The sequence below is a fragment of the Gorilla gorilla genome, chromosome 1, assembly GCF_029281585.2.
Source record: "Gorilla gorilla gorilla isolate KB3781 chromosome 1, NHGRI_mGorGor1-v2.1_pri, whole genome shotgun sequence".
Taxonomy (NCBI): domain Eukaryota; kingdom Metazoa; phylum Chordata; class Mammalia; order Primates; family Hominidae; genus Gorilla; species Gorilla gorilla.
In genome coordinates, this window is record NC_073224.2 from 90,695,345 (window position 1) to 90,717,714 (window position 22,370).

The window sequence follows — 22,370 nt, forward strand, 5'->3', positions numbered from 1 at the left end:
GGAGGCATGGAAACATTTTGAGCAAGAAAGTGACACGATTTTACAAATATTTAACAAGATCACTGTGGCTGCCATGTTGACAATAGAACAGGGACGCAAAGTTGAGTAATTAGCAAGGAGACCAGTTAGAAGGCCACTGCAGTAATCTAAGAGAGACAACTCTAGCTTGGACCGGTGTCATGGTGATGGGGGTAGTGGAAAGGAGTTGAATTCTAGATATATTTTGATTGCATCCACAGGATTTGCTGATAGGTAGCATGTGGAATGTGAGAGAGTGGCCAAGAGTGACTCCAAAGTTTTTGGCAAGTGGGCAGGTGAATATATGGATTTGGAGCTCAAGGGAGCAATCCAGCCTAGAGATACAAATTTGGAAGTTGTCACAGTGCAGATGGTACTTAAAATCATGAGACCAGATGAGATCACCAAGGAAATGCAAATAGACAGAAAAGAGAAGAAGACCAAAGCCTAAGCCCTGGGGCCCTCCAATGTTAAAAGGTTGAAAGATGAGGCAGAACTAGCAAAGGACACTGAGAAATAAATAATGAGATATAAAGAGAAACAAGATTAGTAAGTATGCATCATGTGCCAGACACCATGCTCCAGACAAAGGATGCAAAGACAAACACAACCCCGTCCTCACCATCCTCATGCTCTAATGCAGCAGTCAGGTACTACACCTTGAAATACCATTGTGATTGGTTCAGGGATGGGTGTAAAATATCAGGGACAGTGAGACCACAACCTTGTTACTTCTGTGAATGATTACACACACACACACAATCAGCCATACTTGCCTCTTCTGAGTGATTCTTTTTGTTTATTTATTCTTTTGTCTCTAACAGGCAATTGGTTACCAAACCTTGAAGAATCTACCTTTGTAATATCTCTTATATGTGACACCTCCTGTCCATTTTCTCAGCCACCAGTCTAGATGAAGCCCTCATTAAAGATCACCTGCAGTGTTGCAGAAGCTCCTAAACATCCTCGTTCCCTCCCTTTAACCCTCTAATCCTACTTTTTTCATTACTCTTCTTCCTCGCAGTTAACTCTCCTGAGCAAAAGTCTCACCACCTCTAGGATGCAGCCCAGGTGCCTAAACCCATTATTGAAGGTGCTCCACAAACCGATACTACCCTGCCCCGCCAGCAGTGTCTTCACTCTTCCCAGTGTTCTCTGTTTCCTAGACACTCCACATCCATGCTTGGTATCACACTTTAGCCTATGACACAGACTCCCACCTGGAATGCCTATCTCTATTCCAAAGTGTTCATATGCCATTTCCTTCACAAAGCTTTTCCCCTGCTGTAGCCTGCATGGTTGTCTGTGTCTCCAAATTGCTGTATCACTTGGAGTCTCTGACACTCATTTTTGTATGTAGGTATATGATGGCACGAGTAGTCACTAAAATTCATTCATATTCACTACTTCATTCACTTTCATTTAAATGTGCCTCCTCCTTTTAAGGATAAGCAACTTTCCGTGCAAGGCATGATACTATTCTAATAATAGATTCTAAATGAATAGATGTTAGATTTTTTTAAAGGTGAGTAAATATATAAAGTATAAAACTGTAATAAAACACTTTGTCGTATACAAGTTCTACCAAGCTCCAGGAATACAGTCATGAAAATAATTCAAATAAAGTATTTATTCTTTTAATAAATAGTTATTAAGTTTTATGTGCCAGCCATGTGCAAGACACTAATGATTCAAAAATAAGTCATAATTCCAAGCCTCAAGAAACCTGTAATCTAATGAGAAAGACATACAGATCTTTATAATATAATCTGACACCTGTAGTTGTAGATATATCTATGGGTGCATGGAAGAGAAGGCTTCCTGGAGGAGGTGATACATATGGTGATTCTCAGAGGATGAGTAGTAGTTCGATACAGTGGAAATTGAATAGGAAGAGGAACAGCATAGGCAGAGGGCACAGCAGTGGAGGTGAGAAAGGCATGGTGTGTGGAGATGGGGAGGCCAGATGATGGAGAGCCATGTATGTCCTGTTAAGGAACTTGAATTTTACCCTGTGGGTGATGCCAACGATGTCCATATAGAAAAGCCTTGGAAGGATTTTATGTATAGAAAGAGCATGATCAGATTTGCATGTTTGAACACTTGGACAACCTAAAAGATGGATTTGAGAGAGACCAGAGTTGGATGCAGAGAGACAAATTATGTGCCATTCCAGTAGACCAGGTAAGAGATGCTGAGGGCTTGGATTAAGTGAAGACAGTAAGAGTTGGGTGGGGAAAAGGAGATAAATTCAAGTATCACTTATGGGGCAAAATTCACAGGATGCAGTGATACAGTCACTGTGGCAGCCTAGGGGAGGGTGTGGAAAGAGCCAAAGATGGCCCTTACTTCTGACCTTGAAGATTGGGTGAGCAGTGGGCCACCCCTTGCAGCAGAGACAGGGGAAGACGGCTTGGTTTATGGTGGAAATGATGAGTTCAGTTTGAGCCATATGGAGTTTGAAATGCCTCTGGCATTCCATTCAAAGTAATCCCCTTAAATGGTCATTGAGTGACTCAAATAGTGCTACTGTTCTTGGAACTTTTCAGAGACTTCTCAAAAAACCATTACCAAAGACATTTTATCAGCTACATAAACCAGTCATGCATTTTATAGACACAACTCTCTTTTTGGAAAAAAAAAAAAGAGAGAGAGAAAGAGAAAGGAAGGGAGCGAGAGATAGAGAGAGGGAAGAAGGGAAGGTCACTGCCTTGGGGTGTACATTAGTATCTATTTTTCATAAAGGAAAAATTTGATATTTTTCAAATAGAAAGCAACTCCGTATTCACTAGACTTAAATCGTAATGAATTTTGGCTGTTTCCAAAATCAAACCATCCCTTAATGATGTAGTCCTAATTCCCTAGGGCTATGGAAGAGAACATGCCTCTGACCTGAGGAATTCCCAAAAGCACAGTTGCAGAAGTAACAACAGTGTGGATGGAACTAAAGTGTAACCTCCAATGTCACTATTCCCAATGACTACATGTGGCCAGATGTGTTTGTTCTGATGTGATGATTAAGAAGCCTGTTGTACTTCTCTGTTCCAGAAACTCCTCCAAGAAAAGGGTATTTTCCTTCCCTCCTGAGATAGCCACAAGAGTGTGTCTTTATTGCATTATCTCTGTTTGTTGTTGTTGTTGTTTTTCAAAAAACCTAGGACCAAACTAAGTTTTATGATTTGTCTTACAAGGCTGACTTGCAGACCCTGGGCCCAAGTCTCTGCTCACACAGCTCTGGGCAGGAAGATGGGAGGCAAAAATATGAGAACTATAAAGACTCTATAGACAAAGCAAGATAGCCTGAAAAGGACTATGTTGTAACAGAATAAAAAGTACATCCACTCAAAACCAAATTCCCCAGGCAATACGCCACAGTAAGCCCAGTGTGTAGCGGGGGAGAGCAAGAACAGTCTGCCACTGCTGGGAATACCTGCCCTCCAATTCTAAGAAGGAACTCAAAGGCCAGCAGGGACTGGTCACAACCAAAATGTGTAAAACAAGATTTAGGCAACACAGAAAATAGATGTATTGTGACTGAAGAATTGTCTTAGCCCTTTGCTTGGGGGCATGAAACCGACTCCAGCATGGTTATTTCATGAACCCAATGAGCAGATTGGGTCTCTGCACAACCTCTGACCCACTCAAAGAACATGTACTCCCTTTTGTACAGTAAGAAATGGCATAGAATTACCTGGGAGCTACTACCCCCCAGCTGCAAAAGCATATGTAGCAAAATGAGCTCTCTCTGACTTTCTGCATCAGGTCAATTCCTTACTTAGTGTCTGCCAACCATGATACACTGCAGCTATTCCCAGCAGTTACCAAGGACATGACAAGAAAAAAGGCTCTTGCAGCTGTGGGGTCACCTCCTCCCCAGGCAGCCAAGCCCTCCCTTCACTTCAGGCTGGGGCTGACTGGCCTAGGAGGTACTGTGGGGGGTCAGTAGGAGGCAGTGGTTAGTGTCTCCATGTCCCCATGTGACAGTAAGGGTGCTGAGATGTTAATCAGCACTAGCTTGACAATGCAATTCCCTTTAAGACAACTTGTGTAAAACCCTGCAGGATCTTCTGTCACTTCATAGGAGGAAGAACTTTATGTCAAAGAAGACCACTGCCTCTTAGCTGATGAATAAAGCAGTCTCATTTCTTTAATTATTAAATTCTAGTGCATTATTACCAAGCATCATCCCTGGTACCCGGAGCGAAAATATGGAGAATGTATCAACACTCTGCTGACTAGACTTCTGCCCTTATTGGGGTCCAGTCGAGTTCTCCATGACTGGTCTTGGAGCTGCTAACTCATTAGACGGCCTGAGTCCTCTCCACTCTAACTCCCTCCAGCGCTGTGTAAGGGTACTTTGGGAGGCAGTATGATACAGTGGCCAAAACCAGGGACTTTGAAGTCAGACAACTCTCAGCTTCACCTCTTGCAATCTTTGGGACCTTTGTCATGTACCTTAACATCTTTAAGCCTTCATCCCCTCGTGTGTAAAATGGAAATAAAAATGTATTTATCTTGTGGAGAATTTTGAATATTGACTGAGATAATGTACTTAGCACAATGGTTGTAATAGAGTAATACTCAGTAAGTATCAGCAATTATTATTAGCAACAGTCTACAGCAGGGGGTAGAGACATTGGTTCCTCCTTCTCCTCCTGTACAAGGTCAGAGACAGCCAGGAGGAGTAGGTAGGTGCCAGAATGGCAAGTTTGCCAAACTAAGCTGTGAGGCTTCCAGGCTGGACTGGAAGGCAATGGGAGAGCAGTGCATTAGAGTGTATGCCAGCCTGTAGAACAACTTTCACATTCAGATGGTTTCCAGAAGATGACCATGATTTTCTCATGTTATGATTTTCTATGCCTAAGTGATAAAATTGGCTGATGCCTAGAATTTAAACAACCCTCTTTGTTAAGTAGAAATTCTATTACTATGATTTCCTAAGAAATTAATATAACCTTTAACTTTGCCTCCTTTTGCCCTTCTTTCCACCAGATACTGCCTTCCAAGTACATCGAATTTCAACCATCATTTCTTCCCAAAAAGCAAACCTTATTCACATTCATATTTCCAAGAAAGTGGTTCTTATAATGGATTTCCTCTAAACTGCTGATTACCATCATCTAACTAGTTGATGTCTCTTTGTGGTCCACAACTGCCTTTTTGAGCTTCCTGTTCTCAATTGGGTCAGCCATGGTTGTATTTAACTTGTTTTGGCATGGCTTTGTTATTTTTATTTTGGTTTGTTCTCATTTAATCCTGAAACAGCACAGCATAGAACTTTTTGCCCTGAATTCCCCCTGTGAACTTCCCATTTTGCCCAAGTTGACTATGTTAGTAAGCAGTGAGCACCTCTCCAGCTTTTGAAAAATTCATTCAGCCTCTTCTTTTCTTGTGCATGTCTTCTGCTTTGCCAGGTCAAGCTGGGAACTGCCTGACTTGAGGGAAGGGAGAGTAAAAGCCATCAGTGACTCAGATGGGGTGAGCTACCCTTGGTACGGGAACACCACAGAAACTGTGACCCTGGTTGGCCCCACCAACAAGATCTCCAGGTTCTCCGTCAGCATGAATGACAACTTCTACCCCAGTGTGACATGGGCAGTGCCTGTGAGCGACAGCAATGTGCCACTGCTCACAAGAATCAAGAGAGACCAAAGTTTCACGACCTGGCTGGTGGCCATGAACACCACCACAAAGGAGAAGATCATTCTGCAGACCATCAAGTGGAGGATGAGGGTGGACATTGAAGTGGACCCTCTTCAGCTCTTGGGACAGCGGGCCCGGCTGGTGGGCAGGACTCAGCAGGAGCAGCCCCGGATCCTGAGCCGGATGGAACCCATCCCCCCTAATGCACTAGTGAAACCCAATGCCAATGATGCCCAGGTCCTCATGTGGAGGCCCAAGCGGGGGCCACCTCTGGTTGTGATCCCTCCTAAGTAGAAGCAGACTGGCCTGACTGTGTGTGGATCACATGCCTCTGAGACATGCAGTGAGGGTGCCAGGGGTGGCAGGAGCCAAACAGAGTTTCTGAGCCAAAGCAGACCTCTCGGTTTGCCAGCCTTTGCAGCCACTTTTGAAGAGTAGGGCTGCTCCTTGGGTGGTAGAACCATAATCCTTAGGAAAAATCCCTTCCTCTTAGGAATAAAGAAATCACTGATTTGACAGACTTGCTGTGATTACCATGCAAGTAGCCATATTTTGGAGCTGACCAGGATGATTCTTTTATCTGAACTATTGACCATTTCTTTCCTGTGAGATGCAGGGGATGGAAACGAAATTAAACAGTGCCTGTGGCAAATGCTGCTTCCCAACCAATTAGAAGTAGGAGTGAAAACATCCACACCAGGTGGTCGTAAGACAGACTCCTGCTGTCTGACTGGAGGGTGCTGGGGAAATGGGTGGTGAAAGAATGGGTGATGGGGAGAGGAAAGAATAAGGTTTTATGACACATTAATACTTCTGCATTTATTAGTTGATAATCAGATCGACACACTCAATGGAATGAATGCTTAGAAAACTAGACAAATACTGATATTTGCTCCTTCCTGAGGGACAAAGCCTCCTTGGAACTGTCCAAGGTGCTGATGTGAACTAACGGAAACACTTCATTAGTTCCGTCTACCCACCTCTTTCCAAAAAGATTGCTTATTCAGAGTATTTTTAATCACAGTATTTGGCTTTGTAATTCCCATATTCTGCAGTAGTTATGATATTTGGGGCCCTGTCCATGTTTTAGTGAAATCCTAACTTGATTTTGTTTACAGCTGCTTATTCTGTTCCCATGATTAGCCCTAAATTTATATTTAAAAAGTTGTAAGCCATGAATCCATGTAAGATTCAAGAACATTTCAGCAAATAAGAACAGCATTTTCATTCTGTTTCTTTTGAGTTTCTGAATGATCTGAACATATAGAATGGACACACGTATGCATAGACACACACACACATGCACGCATGCACACATGAAGGATGCATATAGCATAATTACTAACATATTTGCCACCAGTGCCTACATATCTACCTGTAGCCTTTCTATGTACATACGCTGTATATTTTTATATCTATTAGCTCTATTTCACAGAAGCTCAAACTTGAACATTTGTGAGAAACTACTTCCTAAGGCTTAACTTTAGAGCTCTTTAAAGAAAATCTAAGCTACTCATGTTAAGCAAGCATGTATTGCTAAGATTTAACCAGTAAAGATGAGAGGCCAGGTTTCCTTTAGTCAGGCCAATATACAACTTCTTTTTGATGGTTTCCAGTCTTTAAGTCAGGATTTTTGCAGTTCTAGCTTGAATCACCCTTCCTCCCCCACCTCAAAAAAGAGCTTTTCCCTTTATTCTCAATAATTCAACCATATATATGGTTGTATATATATTTTTTTGTTCACCACCCCCTTCCATGCAAACTAATTATAAAACTTTCACATTGTCATTGTGGATTTAATAAGTAGACACTGCTAGCTTAATTTCAGAGGGAGAAAGTTGAAGTTCAAAGCAGTTTTACAATCTCATGGTTGGCTCCAAAGAGCTGTCTTCTACTAGAGTTTGTGGATAGAGAATAAAAAGCAGGAGGGTTTATTACTTTTATTAAAAATTCAATTTAGTCTAATTTATTTCAGATTCTAGTCCCAGGGGATGGTACTTACTTACGTAAGAGTGCTAACAGATCTACTCCAAATTATGTAGTGTTAACCTCACACCCCAACATCAACTACTCTGTTATAGATTAGTTATTGATGGCAAGTTATTTATAACAACACATTAATAATACATCAGTGGCTCACAGAGGACCTGGAGACATTCATTTAGAAATAATTCAGCTGTTACGTTTGGAATTCTCTGTCCCTTCCCATGTTTCCTTGTTTTATTTGGGAAAGGCAGCCCCAGAGAGCTCCATGGCTAAAGTACAACGCAGCTTATTTTCCATGCTGACACCACAGGCAGCACTCTCTCCCCCAGACTGAATTAGACTCCACCCCTATGGGATCCTGGGGAGTGGATACTGACCCTAGACTCTAATCCATGTGGCCCCACTTTAAGAAAACCTGGTATTTTAAACTCCAAAGTTGTAACAAACAACAGATTAATTAGAATTTACATTACAAAATGCTATACAAGATTTATGTTTGCAAATTCGCCTAGTGCATTAAAATAAGATATGACTTACACAACTATATTTACAAATAACTTTTTCAGAAGCATATCTATATATCTAAAGCAAGGTGTAGCATACTTAGCTAGACTTGTTTCCCACAAAAAATCACAGTTTTTCAGAGTTTTAAAAGAAATTACCCCCACAGCAGTTTTCTGGGAAGTTGTATAATGACAAAATGAAAAAAATGGGAAAGTGCTTATGAAAGTTAAAAGCACTGTATACATTGTGATTATTGTTATTGATACCATTGTGAACTCTACAGTTGGATGTCTCAGCTCTGAAGTCAGCCTGGCAGAATGCTCTATTGCCCTTTAGCCAATTATTTTCAAGTTACTGTTGTTTTACAAGGAAATGACCCGTTTTCTTCCTGTGATTTGTGGATCATTATCTTTCAGCTTAGTCAGGATATTGCCAAATGAAAGTCTCTTGTACAAGAGAGAATTAACCTTGAAATCTCTGTTGAGGTCACCTCTGCCCTCCCATCCAGCCCTCCTTCCCCTCAAAGTGCCTGGGCCTGACGCCAGATGCCATCAGTTTAAAGGGGCTCATTTAGTGCCTTGATTAAGTTTTAGTTGGGTGGTCTCAGGACTTAGACACACACACAACGCATGGCTTCTTGGTGGCACTAGAGTTTTGAATTACGTAGGAAAAAGCATTTCATCAGGTCTTAAGTTTTCTTAATCAGGTCCTTTGAGATCTTTTAGTCCATGATCCCAAAGGAAATTGAGGCCTCGTTAAATGAGGTCGTCTATTCAGAATGGTATACCTAGCCAGCCGAAGAGCCAAGAGAAGGCCCCATCTCCCAAATTTCATCTCACAACATGGTCACACTTAGCTAGAACTCACAGCCTCTTGTCTCCAGTCAAAACATTATCATCATCCCTAATCCATTCACCCACAAACCAATGAGTCTAAAACTAGAGACAATTGGATCCGTCCTTTAAAGAACAAGAGGAAATCCTTGTTACTATTACGTAAAAGAAAATTTGAATGTTCCAGATTCCCTTTATCTGTGACAGCTGTTTTGAGGTTGAACCCTTAATCTGGGCCCTTCGCTGCATGCAGTTTACATTCCTGGGTCATTGCTGTAGCTCACATACCTAGCCAACTGAAGAGCCAAGCACATCTCCCGAATCTCATCTCACATGAGATGGGGGCACATGAGAAGGTTGGAGACTAGTCCCCTACCCACCTCCCATTCCGTGGACCTTTTTACAACTCCCTGTTTCCTGGTGCTGGAATGATATGTACTAAGCAGCAATTCTGATCAGTAAAATAAAAGAACTATGATTTATAGAGTATTTTTACAAAAGCCTTCCACATGCATTTTCTCATCCCCAGTCTTATAAGTGTAATACTCATAAGGAGTATTATTATCCCCATTTTCAGATAATAAATTGAGACCAAAGAGGTTAAGTGGCATATCCATGAGTACACAAACAAAATGTCAGGAGCCAGGATTGAAATGGGGCCTTTTGGCTGCAACTTCCATGCCCTTCCACTATCCTGTTCTGCCTCTCCTGTTCATCCCTGCCTAGAGGGCACAAAAGAAAAGGAAGGAAAGGAGAAAGTCCCTTTCATCTACACTGTCATGTAGTCTCTCCCAATCTATTAAATGGACATACTAAACATATGAGAACAAACACTGCTTTCTTATGCAAAGAAACCCTTTGGGAGGTTATCCCAGAATATAATGCCTGACAGGGGCTGCAGTGTGGGTGAGCTAGCTGTCACTCAGCAGCTCTTAGCAGAGTACTTGGTAATTGGAGTAGGAAATCTGCTCTCCTGGCCTCAGAATCCCTTAAGCACCACAAGGCCAAAAAGGGGAAGGAAAGCATACATCCTGCAACTGAGGTCCCAGCTGAACAAGGCCCTGCCACCCGCCGTCCCTCAACATGGCAGGAGCAGTCTTTGGGGTGTGAGCAGTGGAAACAATGGCTTTCCAAGCCCTGGTTAGCACATTGAATGTGCTTGTTAGAACTGAGGGCACAATTAAACATTGCAAGAGCCAGCTCCCAACTGAGTTGCAAAGAAAGATGTAAACACAGACACATACAGAGACCTACCACACTCACATACTCTTCAAACTGAAAAGAAAATTAATCAAAAACCCAATGAATGCCTGAACTCTATAATTAAGCCTAAATGATCCTTAGATAGAAAGGGAGCTGCGTGAGCAAGCTCTGTGCACACAGATATTTTTACCCCAGAGTCTTATTGCCATTAATTTCTTTTGAGATCTTGAGTACATCTGGTTCCAGTTTCCCTGGTAGGACATCTGCCTATGGAAGGCCATCAGAAGAGTTGCCAGTTGCCAGATGACAGGAAGGCATCTGGGGAGATGGAGTGTCATCCCCACCCAGGTCAGCGGTGCACCTGCCCATGACAGAGCCCATCACCAACCTTAGGGTCCTAAAATTCCCTTTATGTATAAGTGCTTTACAGTTTATGAAGAGTTTTTCATTTCCTTTGTGTAGAACGAGAGGCATCTCTGTTTAAGATGGAAAGTCTTAGTATTGGCCTGATCTGTCGTTATTAATAGTAACAACACCCATCTGATTAGTATGTTACAGTTTACATAGTACAGACACAAATATTTTGCCATTTTATCCTCAACAATCCTGTAATATTTTGGCATTATATCACCACTTTATGAGGAGTTTGAAGCAGAAAGCTCAAGTGACTTGTCCAAGGTCACACTAAATTAGTGGTGCACTAAGAACTTGAGCCCTCTGCACACAGATATTTTTACCCCAGACCTTTACTCCATTGTCACAGAACATTCTCTCCCTGGTTAAATGCAGGCACCCTCCTCCACTTGTCCAGCCACTACTTTTTCTCAGGCAGGGCTGACTAGGAAAGAGTGCCCTAATTGATCTCTGGATGCACTTTAACCAGACAGAATAAGCTCCACTGAGGAGTCAGGGTTCAGGTGGCCCAGGCTGTGCCTTCAAGTGATTTCTCTCCTATCCCACATTAGAAGGGAGACCCACTTGGGTGCTCTGAGGTAGAAGGCCAGAACCTGGGACATCAGCATTACTTGAGATCTTGGAGGTCCTGCTGGTAGCTGGACTTGAACAAATCATTTAACTTTTCTGAGACTTGGTTTCCTTCTCTGTTACCTGAGATATTAATACAGCCCAGCCAACATCACGATCAGAAAGACAAAGTAGGACAGCGTCTGAAAATAGTCCAAATTGCCTAATGTGCTGCCTCATGTAAGATATTGTGACTTGAGTAGAATCACAGGGCCTGAAGCAGGCCCTCTGGCCTCTTCTACTTGGAAGCCCAAAACCATCTCAGGAGAACTCACTCTTACTGCCAAGTGAGGCCTGGCCCCTGCGGAGAGTGGGTCCCATTTCCCCCAGCCACCTTGTTTGTTCAGGGAGGCGTGAACCCTGGTGGTCAAGGAAAGAAAGATTTTTGCATAGCACTCCAGGAAGCAGCTCTAGAAAGAATGTGTAGCTGGAACTCCAAGCGGCCTTTTGGAAAGGAAAGGAGGCTGGAATGTCAAGTCTAGGCCAGACTCGAAATCCCAGCCCAATTTGCCTAGTTTAAACCTAGAGAAGCCAGCCAGGAACAGCTGCATTTTTCCTGTTACGGTCTCAGACAAGAGATTCAGAGGAAAATATATATATATTCAAAGTTTTATGTGGGTCTCTACACAGTTTTTGATGTCCCAGATCTTGGCTGGGACCCCACAGTTTAACGGTGTTATTTCAGATTTGGCCATGTGGGTGCAAATAAAATGAAGAAATAACTTATTTGTACCCTACAGTCCCCAGGCTGTCTCACCACACTGGAGGCATATATGATGATGGCCTCTCTCTGCACCTGCCCCAGGCAGCCCCATTCCCCATGGCCCCACATGGACCAGCCACACAGTTCACCTCAGGGCTGCTTCCCAAGGGCTCCGTGTCCCCATACCCCAAACTGTGCCTCTCCCAGCTGGGCCTGGGAATGTAAGGGGGCCTAACCAGCTCTTCTCACCAGGAAAAATGTGAAGCCAGGCCTCTGGGCAGCAAGCCATGTGGCCAAGCATAGGAGCCCATCCTCTGCCTCCAGGCCCACATATGTCCTTGGCTAACCCAGAAAACAGGTTGATCCTCAAAACAGCTGAGTGCTGGGTCAGAAATGCCCGGGAGAAGGGAAAACACATTAGAATTACAGCAATGATGGGAGAGGCCAGAGACACAGAGCACGACCCAGCGCCACATGGACCTAACTGGGGACTATGAGGAATACAGCCAGTGCCATGAAGTATTTGGATAGTGAGATCGCTGAGCCTAGGGCCAGCATTACTAGGAACAGAGAGGAAATATAAAGGAGGAGAGATTGTTTGCTTCATGCCAGTCCTGGGACTGGGTGAGCCAAGCAGGCACTAGGATCCAGAATATTTTTATTATTATTTTTTCACAGAGCTGGAGTCTTGCTATATTGTCCAGGCTGGTCTCATAAGATCCAGTGTTTAAGAAGGCACTCACTGTCAGGCCATGCACAGGCCTGGGAGTAAGTCCCTTCTTAAATACTGGATGCTGTACCCACCTGCCCCTGTGCAAGCGAGCCTCCTTCAGTGTTTATCCTAGGCACCTGGCTTGCCTCCCCTAGTCCCAGCCCTGCTTCATGCCCACCTCCAACTCACTCCTCTCTTCACAAGAAGATCAAGCAGGGAGGATGTTGTGGTATCCCTCTGAATACTTGTTCTGTCAACAAGTCTGTAGTGAGTGTCTTCTATGTGTCAGGCTAAACAGAGTTCTGCCATCAGGGAGACAATGCCAACAGGAAGTTTTGGGAGCTGCCCATTTTCCCCCTTGGGCTCATCCATCAGAAGGGAGCCCAGAACCTGGGGAAATGCCTGCTTAGTTCTCTCTATCCAGTGCATCAGCCAGTGTGCCTGTAAGGAGATATTGCCTTCCTGGCCCAGGGGCTCCGTGAGGATGGGTGAGGTTGACAGGGGAGGACTTCTCTCGAGCACTTTGAGCCCTTTGAAGGAAAGGCGCTAGGAAAAACCTACAGCCATGTCAGTATGTGCACAGACACTGGGGATGAAAGAAACAGCTGGTTATCTCTCCATCTGCTCTTGTCCCTTCACCCCGCCCTTCAATTAGAATATTCCACACAGACGTGATCCAATGAAATGTTAATTGGAAAAATAACAGGAAAGATAATACATGCACTTCAGGCTGAGAACTATTTCATTAAACTGGGCTTTGAAAGCAAGACAGCCAATTAAATTATTTCCCACTTCACTCCCTCACGTACCAGAAACTATGGAAAGCTATTACTTCTAATTAGGAAAGAAAGACGCTGCACATGCATATCAGATGAGCAGGGACTGAGAGGCTATGCCACCCACCTCTTTGTACAGGCACATGCACACGCATCAGGGAACTAAAGACTCATCTGTCTCACCTGAAAAATTTCCTAAGTCTTCTGAAATAGCAAGAAAGCATCTGTTCCCAGGAGCCACTCACAAAATCAAACAAAGGAAAACGCCTTCTTCAGGCACGTTCATCAGAAGGGAAATACGGCATTTGCTGTGAAAGAGTAAGCAGCTTTAAACTCAGTTGGATTCCAAACCTTCTGCAGCTTGACATGATCCTGTCTTTTTCTCTTCAGTAAAATTAGATCTTTCCAAGCCTGATTTCTGTATCAAATGCAGTGTTCATTGGCACAGGGTGGTCTCATGGACCAGAAGACCTGAGACCCCTGAGGCCTGATTTTGGCTTGATGGTGGTCTGATGCAGGCCATCTTTGGGATCTTAACTTTTCCATCTGTGAAATGGGAAGAAGGCCAATCTCAGTGCCATATTCACCCTCAAAGTTTTTAGGCTTGTGAGAGCACATTTGATGGAGAGCTCTGAGCCTCCATGCCTTGCCTTAGAGAAAACTGATAGAATCCAAACATGCATTTAAAATATTTTCTGGAGAAAAATTTTCCTCACCCAGAGACACCCTTATGGTATAATAAATATAACAGAAATAATATAGTGAAATAATGATGACATAAAGCAGTCATTGTGGTGATGTGACTGGCACACAGGCATCTCTCCAGTATGGTCCAGGAGCAGCAGGCAGACTCAGGGTGTCTCAAGGCCTCTGCACACGTGCAACCACATTGTGCCCCACTCATTCCCCTCTATCCCTGCTGTGTCTGTCATTCTATGTCACACAAGGTATTGAGGGCTGGCAAAGCCTAGCACAGTCAGTGCCTCTGACCAATTCTAACCAATCTCATTATTGCAGGAAGGGGAAGTGGCACCAAAGAGCATGGCAGCTATTCCACAGCACAGGGAATGCAGAGGAACACTTTCTAGAATGGCTTCTAGGCTGTTACGTCCCCAATTATATATGTAATGGTGCATTGTCTTCTAGGCTGTTAAGTCCCCAATTATATATGTAATGGCGTTGTCTACCGACTTCAAACAATTGGAACAAGTTTTTTTTACCATCTACCTAAGAATTTGAGGTTTGGTTTTCTCCTAAAATTGAAACCATGCATACAATCTGAAAAGGCAACATGTTAATTAATTTATAATCATAAAATTTGTGTCATTATAGCAGTACATCCCTGTAAGCAGACAGAGCATATCAAAAATTCAAAGATACCAAACAGAAGAATGATCAAGAAAAAAAAAGAGAAGGATGCCTGATGCTTGGCTTTACCCTAGAGCAACTCTCTTCATATGTTCAAGACTGCTTTTTTCTAATTTTAAAACTTTAATTCACCCACTTTGTTATGGCCACAACTATTACATGAGAACTTCAGGTTGAATAACTGAATAACTTCAGTTTTCTCTAATGTTGCATATTCAAGAAGTAAGTTTTATCTCATGTGATTTGGACTCTGGAATAAAACAGTAAGTTTTAGCTCAGTCGTGGTGTGACCCCCTTGCACAGGAATGTTGGGTGAGCTACAGAGCTCTGGTCACTCAGTGATTCTTGCAAGTCCCTTTGTGCTTTGGATGCTAAAAAACAATGCCATTGGGGGTCTCAACTTCCCCCCCATTTCTGAGGATTGCCTGGTGACTTGCTAATGGGTTACACATATAAATGACCTGTAAACCTTTAATATTATTTTAGTTTTTAATCTTTTTAAAATAACCATATGAAAGTTATATATTCTCTTTATAGAGAAGTGCATATGAAAATAAATACCAAAAATTTTTTGTAAAATTTCAGGGTCATCTCCCCTTGAAATCTAATAATGGAGCCCAGATCATGACCATCTGCTTTTAGGGAATGACATTTCTTTGATCACTGTCTTAATGCCCGCTTTATTTACATGTTTCCATGTCCACATACAGGTCTCCTAGTAGGACAAGGAAAGCCCAGCAAGCACAACCACATGGCAGAGACTGAGAAGGAGGAAGTGAGCAATGGCTGGCGGTTCCAGAAGCTGAATCCCTGGACAGCTGATTTCCCATTAAAATGTGTGCCATCCTGCCTACCTCCTCGCCTTCCTCCCGTCCCGTGACCAGTCCCTCCTACCCACCCTCCACGAGCCATGTGGCATTTGCCCTGGGCTGACTGGGCTGCCTGCTTGGCCCATGGGGAGCTGTGTTGAAGTGAGAGTTGTGCCTGCTGTATCTTTTTGTGTGTGGAAAGATGGGGTTCATTCAGATCCCAAGTCCTTTCCCCAACCCTCAAAGTGAAGCCTCCTAGGGATGAAGAGCTGGTCAGCCTGGACTTTAAATACCTAATGTGGCCCAGCCTTGGTTCCCAAACCCTGCCTTCCCTCCCTATGCTTTTGGGTGAGAAACGGGGGATTTGTATCTCCCTTCCTCCTCCTTCTCCATGTGGGTGGCCTCTCTAGGTTTCTCTGTGTTCTCTGATCCTTGGAGAGCCAGAGCCAAGGCAGTCATCTTGTTCCCCCTTCCACGGCCAGGCTGGGTGCCTTCAGGTGACCAGGGGCAGAGTGTAAGTCACCAGGATCAATGGGGTGAGGGGAAAACCACCTTAAGAGGGAAAAAATGGTGTGCATTGGTTTATTTATTGATTTATTGGCTTGCTTACTGATGTATTTATTTATACTTATTATACAACACAAAATCCATTTCCATTTTTTTAAGCATCAGCCCCAGAATTTGTCTTCCTGGGCCCATAGAGCACAGTGAATTATTTCTCTTTGAAGCTTCAGAATAGAGAGGGAAATTTTTCTCCTTACGCCCAAACACCTCCACCTCAGCCACATTTTCAACCAGACATGGGATTAGAAATCACCAGCTAACAAGGCTGTAAAGTCACACAAATCAGCAGAGGCTTGACTGTCTAGATAGCCCTCAGAATCCGGCCTCCGCCCCAACCACCTTGCACCAGTCCTCTCATTCTCCTTTACTCAGGTGGGGATTGACCAGCCATCTTCAGCCTAACAGTGCAGAACAAAATTTCTCATTCTGCTCTGATGTAGTATTCTAACATCAGATGCACGTTAGAATCATCTGAGGAGCTTAAAAAATATACATGCCTGGTCCCCTGCCCAAACCAGTTATAGCATCGAAGGGTAGATCCTGGGCATCGGAGTTTTTTAAGTTACCCAGATGACTCTAATGTGAAAATAGGGTTGGAAAGTTCTAGTATCACCTCTCCCTTGCCCCTCCCCATCCAGATTCTTTCATCTCTACTTCCCAAGCTTTCTCTGGAGTCCTCTTCCCGTTCCTCCAGCCCCTTCTCCTCTCTGCACCTTCCCCATCAGCTCAGCCAACCATAGCAGATCCCTGGAGAGGGGGCAGGTCCCATGAGTGGTACTCTGAGGCTGGTTCCTGCATCCAGCCTGGGGGCTGCTCCCAAACAATTTCCAGCTTTTCTAGGAGCAGAAACCTACTCTCTGCAGATTCTCTGTTCACCTGCACCTTCTCCAGGTTCCCAAACTCCAAAAGTTTAAAGGGCACTTTGGCGACATTTCTGTCTCCAAGCCCCAGTCTTGATGGTATGGCCCATGTAAGTCTTATAACCCAAGCCTTGGCCATTTCTGCAGAGCCATCTGAGTTGAATGAGGATCTACTGTTAACAGAGAAAGGGGTCACAGTGCTCCCCCAGCAAGTCCTTTTTCCAACAACCAACCTCCTCAGCCATCTAGGATTTGGATCCACAATGCAGCAGCTACTGTGCATTCAAATCCTAGATGGCTGAGAAGAGGCATCTCACCCTTCACATCTACAAGATCTCCACTGCTGGGTATGAGTAAATGTGTGTGTGAGTGCGTGTACACGTACATGTGCACACACTGTCTACATACAAACCATCTAGATCTATAGAGATGCCAGGCTTCACTTTACATGTGATTACATTTTACATGAAAACAGTTGAGGGCTTTCGTTATCTTTCACTTGATGGAGTTTCACTGTGTTATGTTCATGATGGGCCCCAGTGAACTCCATATCAGGTATATACATAGAATGTATAATATATACAAACTGTTAGACACACTACACACACACACACACACACACACGCAGAAAGCCTAGGGAAACCTGTGATGTGGGTAAGTTCATTTTGCCATCCCATCTCCTCCATCTAAGTAATTTCCCGGGGCAAGCATTGTTTCACACACTCCCCTCAGCTGCCCAGCCATTCCCTCTCCAGCGTCCCATACCACCAAGCCTTCTTTCCCCATCAGTCCAAATGTCCCTGCCCCATGTCCCATCTCTCAGGGTCCTACTCTCTGATAGGTGACAGTTCAGTCAGTGGGTGCTAAAGAGTCGAGTGTTACCCTTCCCAGGTGACATTTACGTTTTAATAGGGGCTACAGATAATGCCTTAATCAGAAAGAGTGGCTGTAGTGGTGGGAATTTCAGGCACAGAAGTGGGCCAGTAAGGGAGATTATTTTATATCAGGAGGGCATTTTAGAGCCCCCGAGTCATACCTGTCTGTAAGCGCAGCCCTTCATAAGTGCATGAGCACAAGCAAGCACACTTACCTACATTATACCCTCCATAATTTTGAGATACCTCCCTTGCATTGGCCCTATCTTTAAAAATGAAAAAAAAAACCCAACAAAAAACAAAAACAAAACAGGGAACTAGCTAAATTAATTTAGATCTCACTGGGAAACGTAGCCTATTTTTTCACCGGCTGCCAGCCATCTGGCCCACCCCACCCTGTTCAATTTCCCTTCTGCTCTTTATCTTTTCAGCTATGACCGACTATATCAGTTAATTTACTTGTACGTGTCCTCTCTGCTGTCTCCTTACCCTGCTCCCCTACACCATGTATTTCCTTCCTTTACCATTTCCTCCTTGGAATTGTGCTGTGTTTTGTTGTCCTGGAGGACAGAAGAGCAGGTTAAGGCATGAGCATGTGTGTATCACTTTGAAGAAAGAGAAACCAGGTATTCTGCTACAGTTTGGAGAAAAACCCAATGAAGGAAGAAATGAAAGCTGGCTCTGCAGAGTGCCTTAAAAATGACTTTAATTAGGAAATTCTGAGTTGTCGGTCTTCAGATGTTACATAAACTCAAACAGATGTTGCATTTCACTTCTCTGGGATTAAAAAAAGTTAAATACAGTGTGTATTCAACAACAACAACAAAATATGTTTTCTCTTTAATTTGGTCCTCAAAGATGCAGTGCCTGGTTTTCTACAAAACCTGGGGATGGCCCCAGGAACAAGCAAGCTCTGGAACATACAGAGGGCAGATGCAGGAATCCTGCCCAGCCAGGAAAGCTCTGGCAGGCTAAGGCATAATGTTGCCATCAAATTTGGTCCAAAAGACAATTCTAAGATGGGAAAAAGCATGGACAACTGTAAGGGAAAGAAAGGGATCCTCACCCTTCTCCCTAATGACACGCTTTGGGCTTAGTCTTTTGGGGCTGCTATAACCAATCCTAAGTTGGGTGGCCTATGAACAACAGAAATGTATTTCTCACTGTTCTGGAAGCTGGGAAGTCCACGATCAAGGCTGTGGCAGATTCGATGACTGGGGAGGCCCTGCTTTCTAGTTCATACTTGGCACCTTCCAGCTGTGCCCTCACATGGTGCAAAGGACAAATGAGCTTCCCTGGGCCTCTCTTACAAGAGGTCTGTCTTCATGACCTAATCACCTCCCAAAAACCCCACCCCCTAATACTATCACCATGGGGGTTAGGATTTCAACATGAATTTGTGGGGGATACAAATATTGGAACATAGCACTCTCCTCATCTATGATTCAGTGCTGTGAAATTGGGAGAAAGAGAACATTCTAGAATCAGAGGATAAAGTTTGCCCTTCCATCTCTTTCGTACTACCATTTCTTCCTGGAACACCCTTGACCAGATTCTGCTTTGCTTTTGCTAAATTATTTTACTTTAGCTTAATGTTTGCCACCTAGGATCTGATCAAAACAGGTCATCTTAAAGTTTGAGTTCCTGAGGCAGTTAGGTTTCTGGAATGTTGCCTTCTCTCCCTGAGTGTTGGTATATGTAAATGGTCAGACTCATCCAGGCAAGAGTGGGAACTGCAGGGTTGGAAGAGAGGTCTTGAGGTGTACTTGGATTCTGAAAACTATGGAGGTTGACAGGACTGAAGACCTAGCCTATCAGAGCCCTCCTCCTGCCGGTCCCCACCACCTGCACTCTGATCTTTCCACAAGATATATGACCCTTCTGTGGGGTCCACAGTTTTAAGAGGGCTGAAAGTCACTAATTCACATTAATTCATTCATTCATATTCTCTCTCTCTACACACACACACACACACCAGTCAAAAGAGGGAGAGCAAGGAGACCCAGATATTGAAATAAAAAGTGGTAAATAGTGGTTATCACTCCTGGAAAAAAAATTTAAGAAAAGGGCCTCTGTCATGCATGTCATCGGGTGAGGGAGTATTTTTAAATATACATATGTCTAACCTAAGACCCCTCTACCCTCACCAGGTGGCCTGAGCAGCACATGCTCAACTCTGGAGCAAGCAGCTTTGCAGACACATTTTAGAAAAGGGATTCCTGCATCTTCTCTATCAGAATGCATGATCTCTGGAAAGAACAATTGGCACTTTTTTCTTAGTTCATTCATTTCAAGAAATAAATAAGGAACTGGCAATTGCTGAACACACTGCAGTATGTATGTGTGTATATATACAGCACAAATGTATGAGTGAGGGTTGGTAGAATATAGTGACAGTTGAGGCAAACTGAAAATACAAGTGGTATTTCTTTCTCACTTAAAGAAAACTAAGTTCCATGTTAACTTGGAAAAGGGAACAGGGATGTGTCTGATTTTTTGAAAACCAAATTGTCATATATTTAACGAAGTTACTTGGGGGAGCAAAAACAATATTCAAACAAAACTATATATTTATTGTTACCTACATGAAGAAATGGTGTAGCCTGCCATGTTACATATATGGTCACATTTCTTTTATTTTTGAAATTAATTACCTGAACCATCTTATGTTTTGTTAACAGAGAGCACAGTAATCCCTTTTTAAGGTTTTCCCAGCCCATCTAATTCCAATTTCTCAAAAACCCTGGATCCTGAACTCAGTCCCAAGAGATTCAAAACCCCAAGCAGAAGCCGGGCATACTAACCTGTTCCTGCCTTCCCTGCCCACTGCGTAAAGGAAGATGGCAGTTCATTGCAGCCAGGAAGCCCAGGACACAAGTTATCACCTTGGTATAGCTTCTGGCATACCAAGTCATTATTCTCAAAGCAGAATGACGCCAAGGGGCCAGTACTGGAGGCCTGTCCAGAATCATTCCTAAGTTGTGCTGAAACAGACTCCCTCACAAATCTCTTAAGTGTGTTCATTACACCCAAGTCAACAACCTAAACCACTGTCCTCCCCAAGTTGGTGACCTGCCAATTTTCTTCGGCTGCCAGCCCAGGTGTGGGCCCCCTTGGAGCTCCCATGGGAATCCCTGTTTCAAACCTTGATGAAGAGGGGCTGAGCTGTCAGTTCTTGCCTTGCAGAAAGTTCCAGCTTCTAATGAATTTTTCCACGTCCTCCGTGCCCTTCTTCTCCCTGAAACCCTATATTTTCATAGCTAAAGATCACTGGAGTGATCTGCAGAGCAAAAGGATGTACTATTTCAGCAAGCACTTATTATGTGACTGCCATGTGCCAGACTTTTAGATGCTAGGAACTCCTCAGCAAACCAGACAGACAAAAATCCATCCCTCCTAGAACTTCCATTCTAGTGAGAGGAAAGATAGACTGTAGACATAATAAATAAATAAATTTGTATGTTAGGCAGTGAGAAATATTATGGGAGAAGGAAAAAACAAGAACAGATGAGGGGAACCAAGAGGACAGAGTTGTTTCCTTTATGTTTGGGCTATATCAAGAAGCAACTATCAATTATTACATTTAATAAAGATAATTTTTTACCTCTCCAGGCACCTCCTTTATGCATTAACAGGCATCCTATTCCATTAGAGGCTTCACATCTATGCTTTATACATTTCAGAGCAGAATCAGGTTTATCGTCTACTGTTTTTACCATAATCCATGGAGAGTCCATTTACTGCAGCTTTGAAAAATAAAATGACGTTCTCAAGTTCACACAGCTGTTAAATATTAGGATGAGGATCCCAGTATGGCTCTTTTGACTTCATCGTATGATTTTCTCAATGCACTTGTAAAAAGCACAAAACATGAAGCTGGAACATCTAAAATAGAGACCCAGCATTGCCTCTTACTAGGTATACAAAACCTTGAAATGTTCCCTGCAAACGTAAGACTGGATGTGACCGGGTATGGTGGCTTACGCCTGTAATCCCAGCACTTTGGGAGGTCAAGACAGGCAGATCACTTGAGGTCAGGAGTTCGATACCAGCCTGGCCAACATGGTGAAACCCCATCTCTACTAAAAATACAAAAAAATAGCTGGGCATAGTGGCATATGCCTGTAATCCCAGCTACTCGGGAGGCTGAGGCAGGAGAATCTCTTGAACCCAGGAGGCGGAGGCTGCAGTGAGCCAAGATAGCACCACTGCACTCCAGCCTGGGTGACAGAGTGAGACTCATCTCAAAAAAAAAACAAAAGACTGGATGTGAAATTACATTATAAATCATAAGGCACAGTACAAATGTGAGGCTTTGGGGCAACTCTGCAGGCTGTTTCCAAACTCCACTCACCTATCATCTGTGTGATTCATTAAGTAAATAAATATAATTAAAAGTTATTTTTATAACACACTGCACACAACTCCCAAAGCGATCCTTACTCAAGTTGGAAAAATTAAAACAGTATATATTTTCTGTCTGTAAACTAATT

At 43.4% G+C, this 22,370-nt stretch overlaps 1 protein-coding gene across 2 annotated transcripts in view; it reads left to right on the plus strand.

Moving 5' to 3' along the window:
• FAM78B (family with sequence similarity 78 member B) overlaps positions 1–22,138 on the plus strand; it is a 112,478-nt gene extending 90,340 nt beyond the window's left edge. Inside the window, exon 2 of one of the 2 annotated variants that reach the window (XM_031011927.3) lies at positions 15,480–22,138. In XM_031011927.3, the coding sequence (XP_030867787.1) occupies positions 15,480–15,534 (55 nt within the window). In that variant the 3' untranslated portion in view covers positions 15,535–22,138. Of the gene's footprint in view, positions 1–5,432; positions 6,182–15,479 lie in introns of those variants that run through there. The other variant, XM_004027828.5, reaches the window with a different exon arrangement.
• Positions 22,139–22,370: the final 232 nt, after the last annotated feature.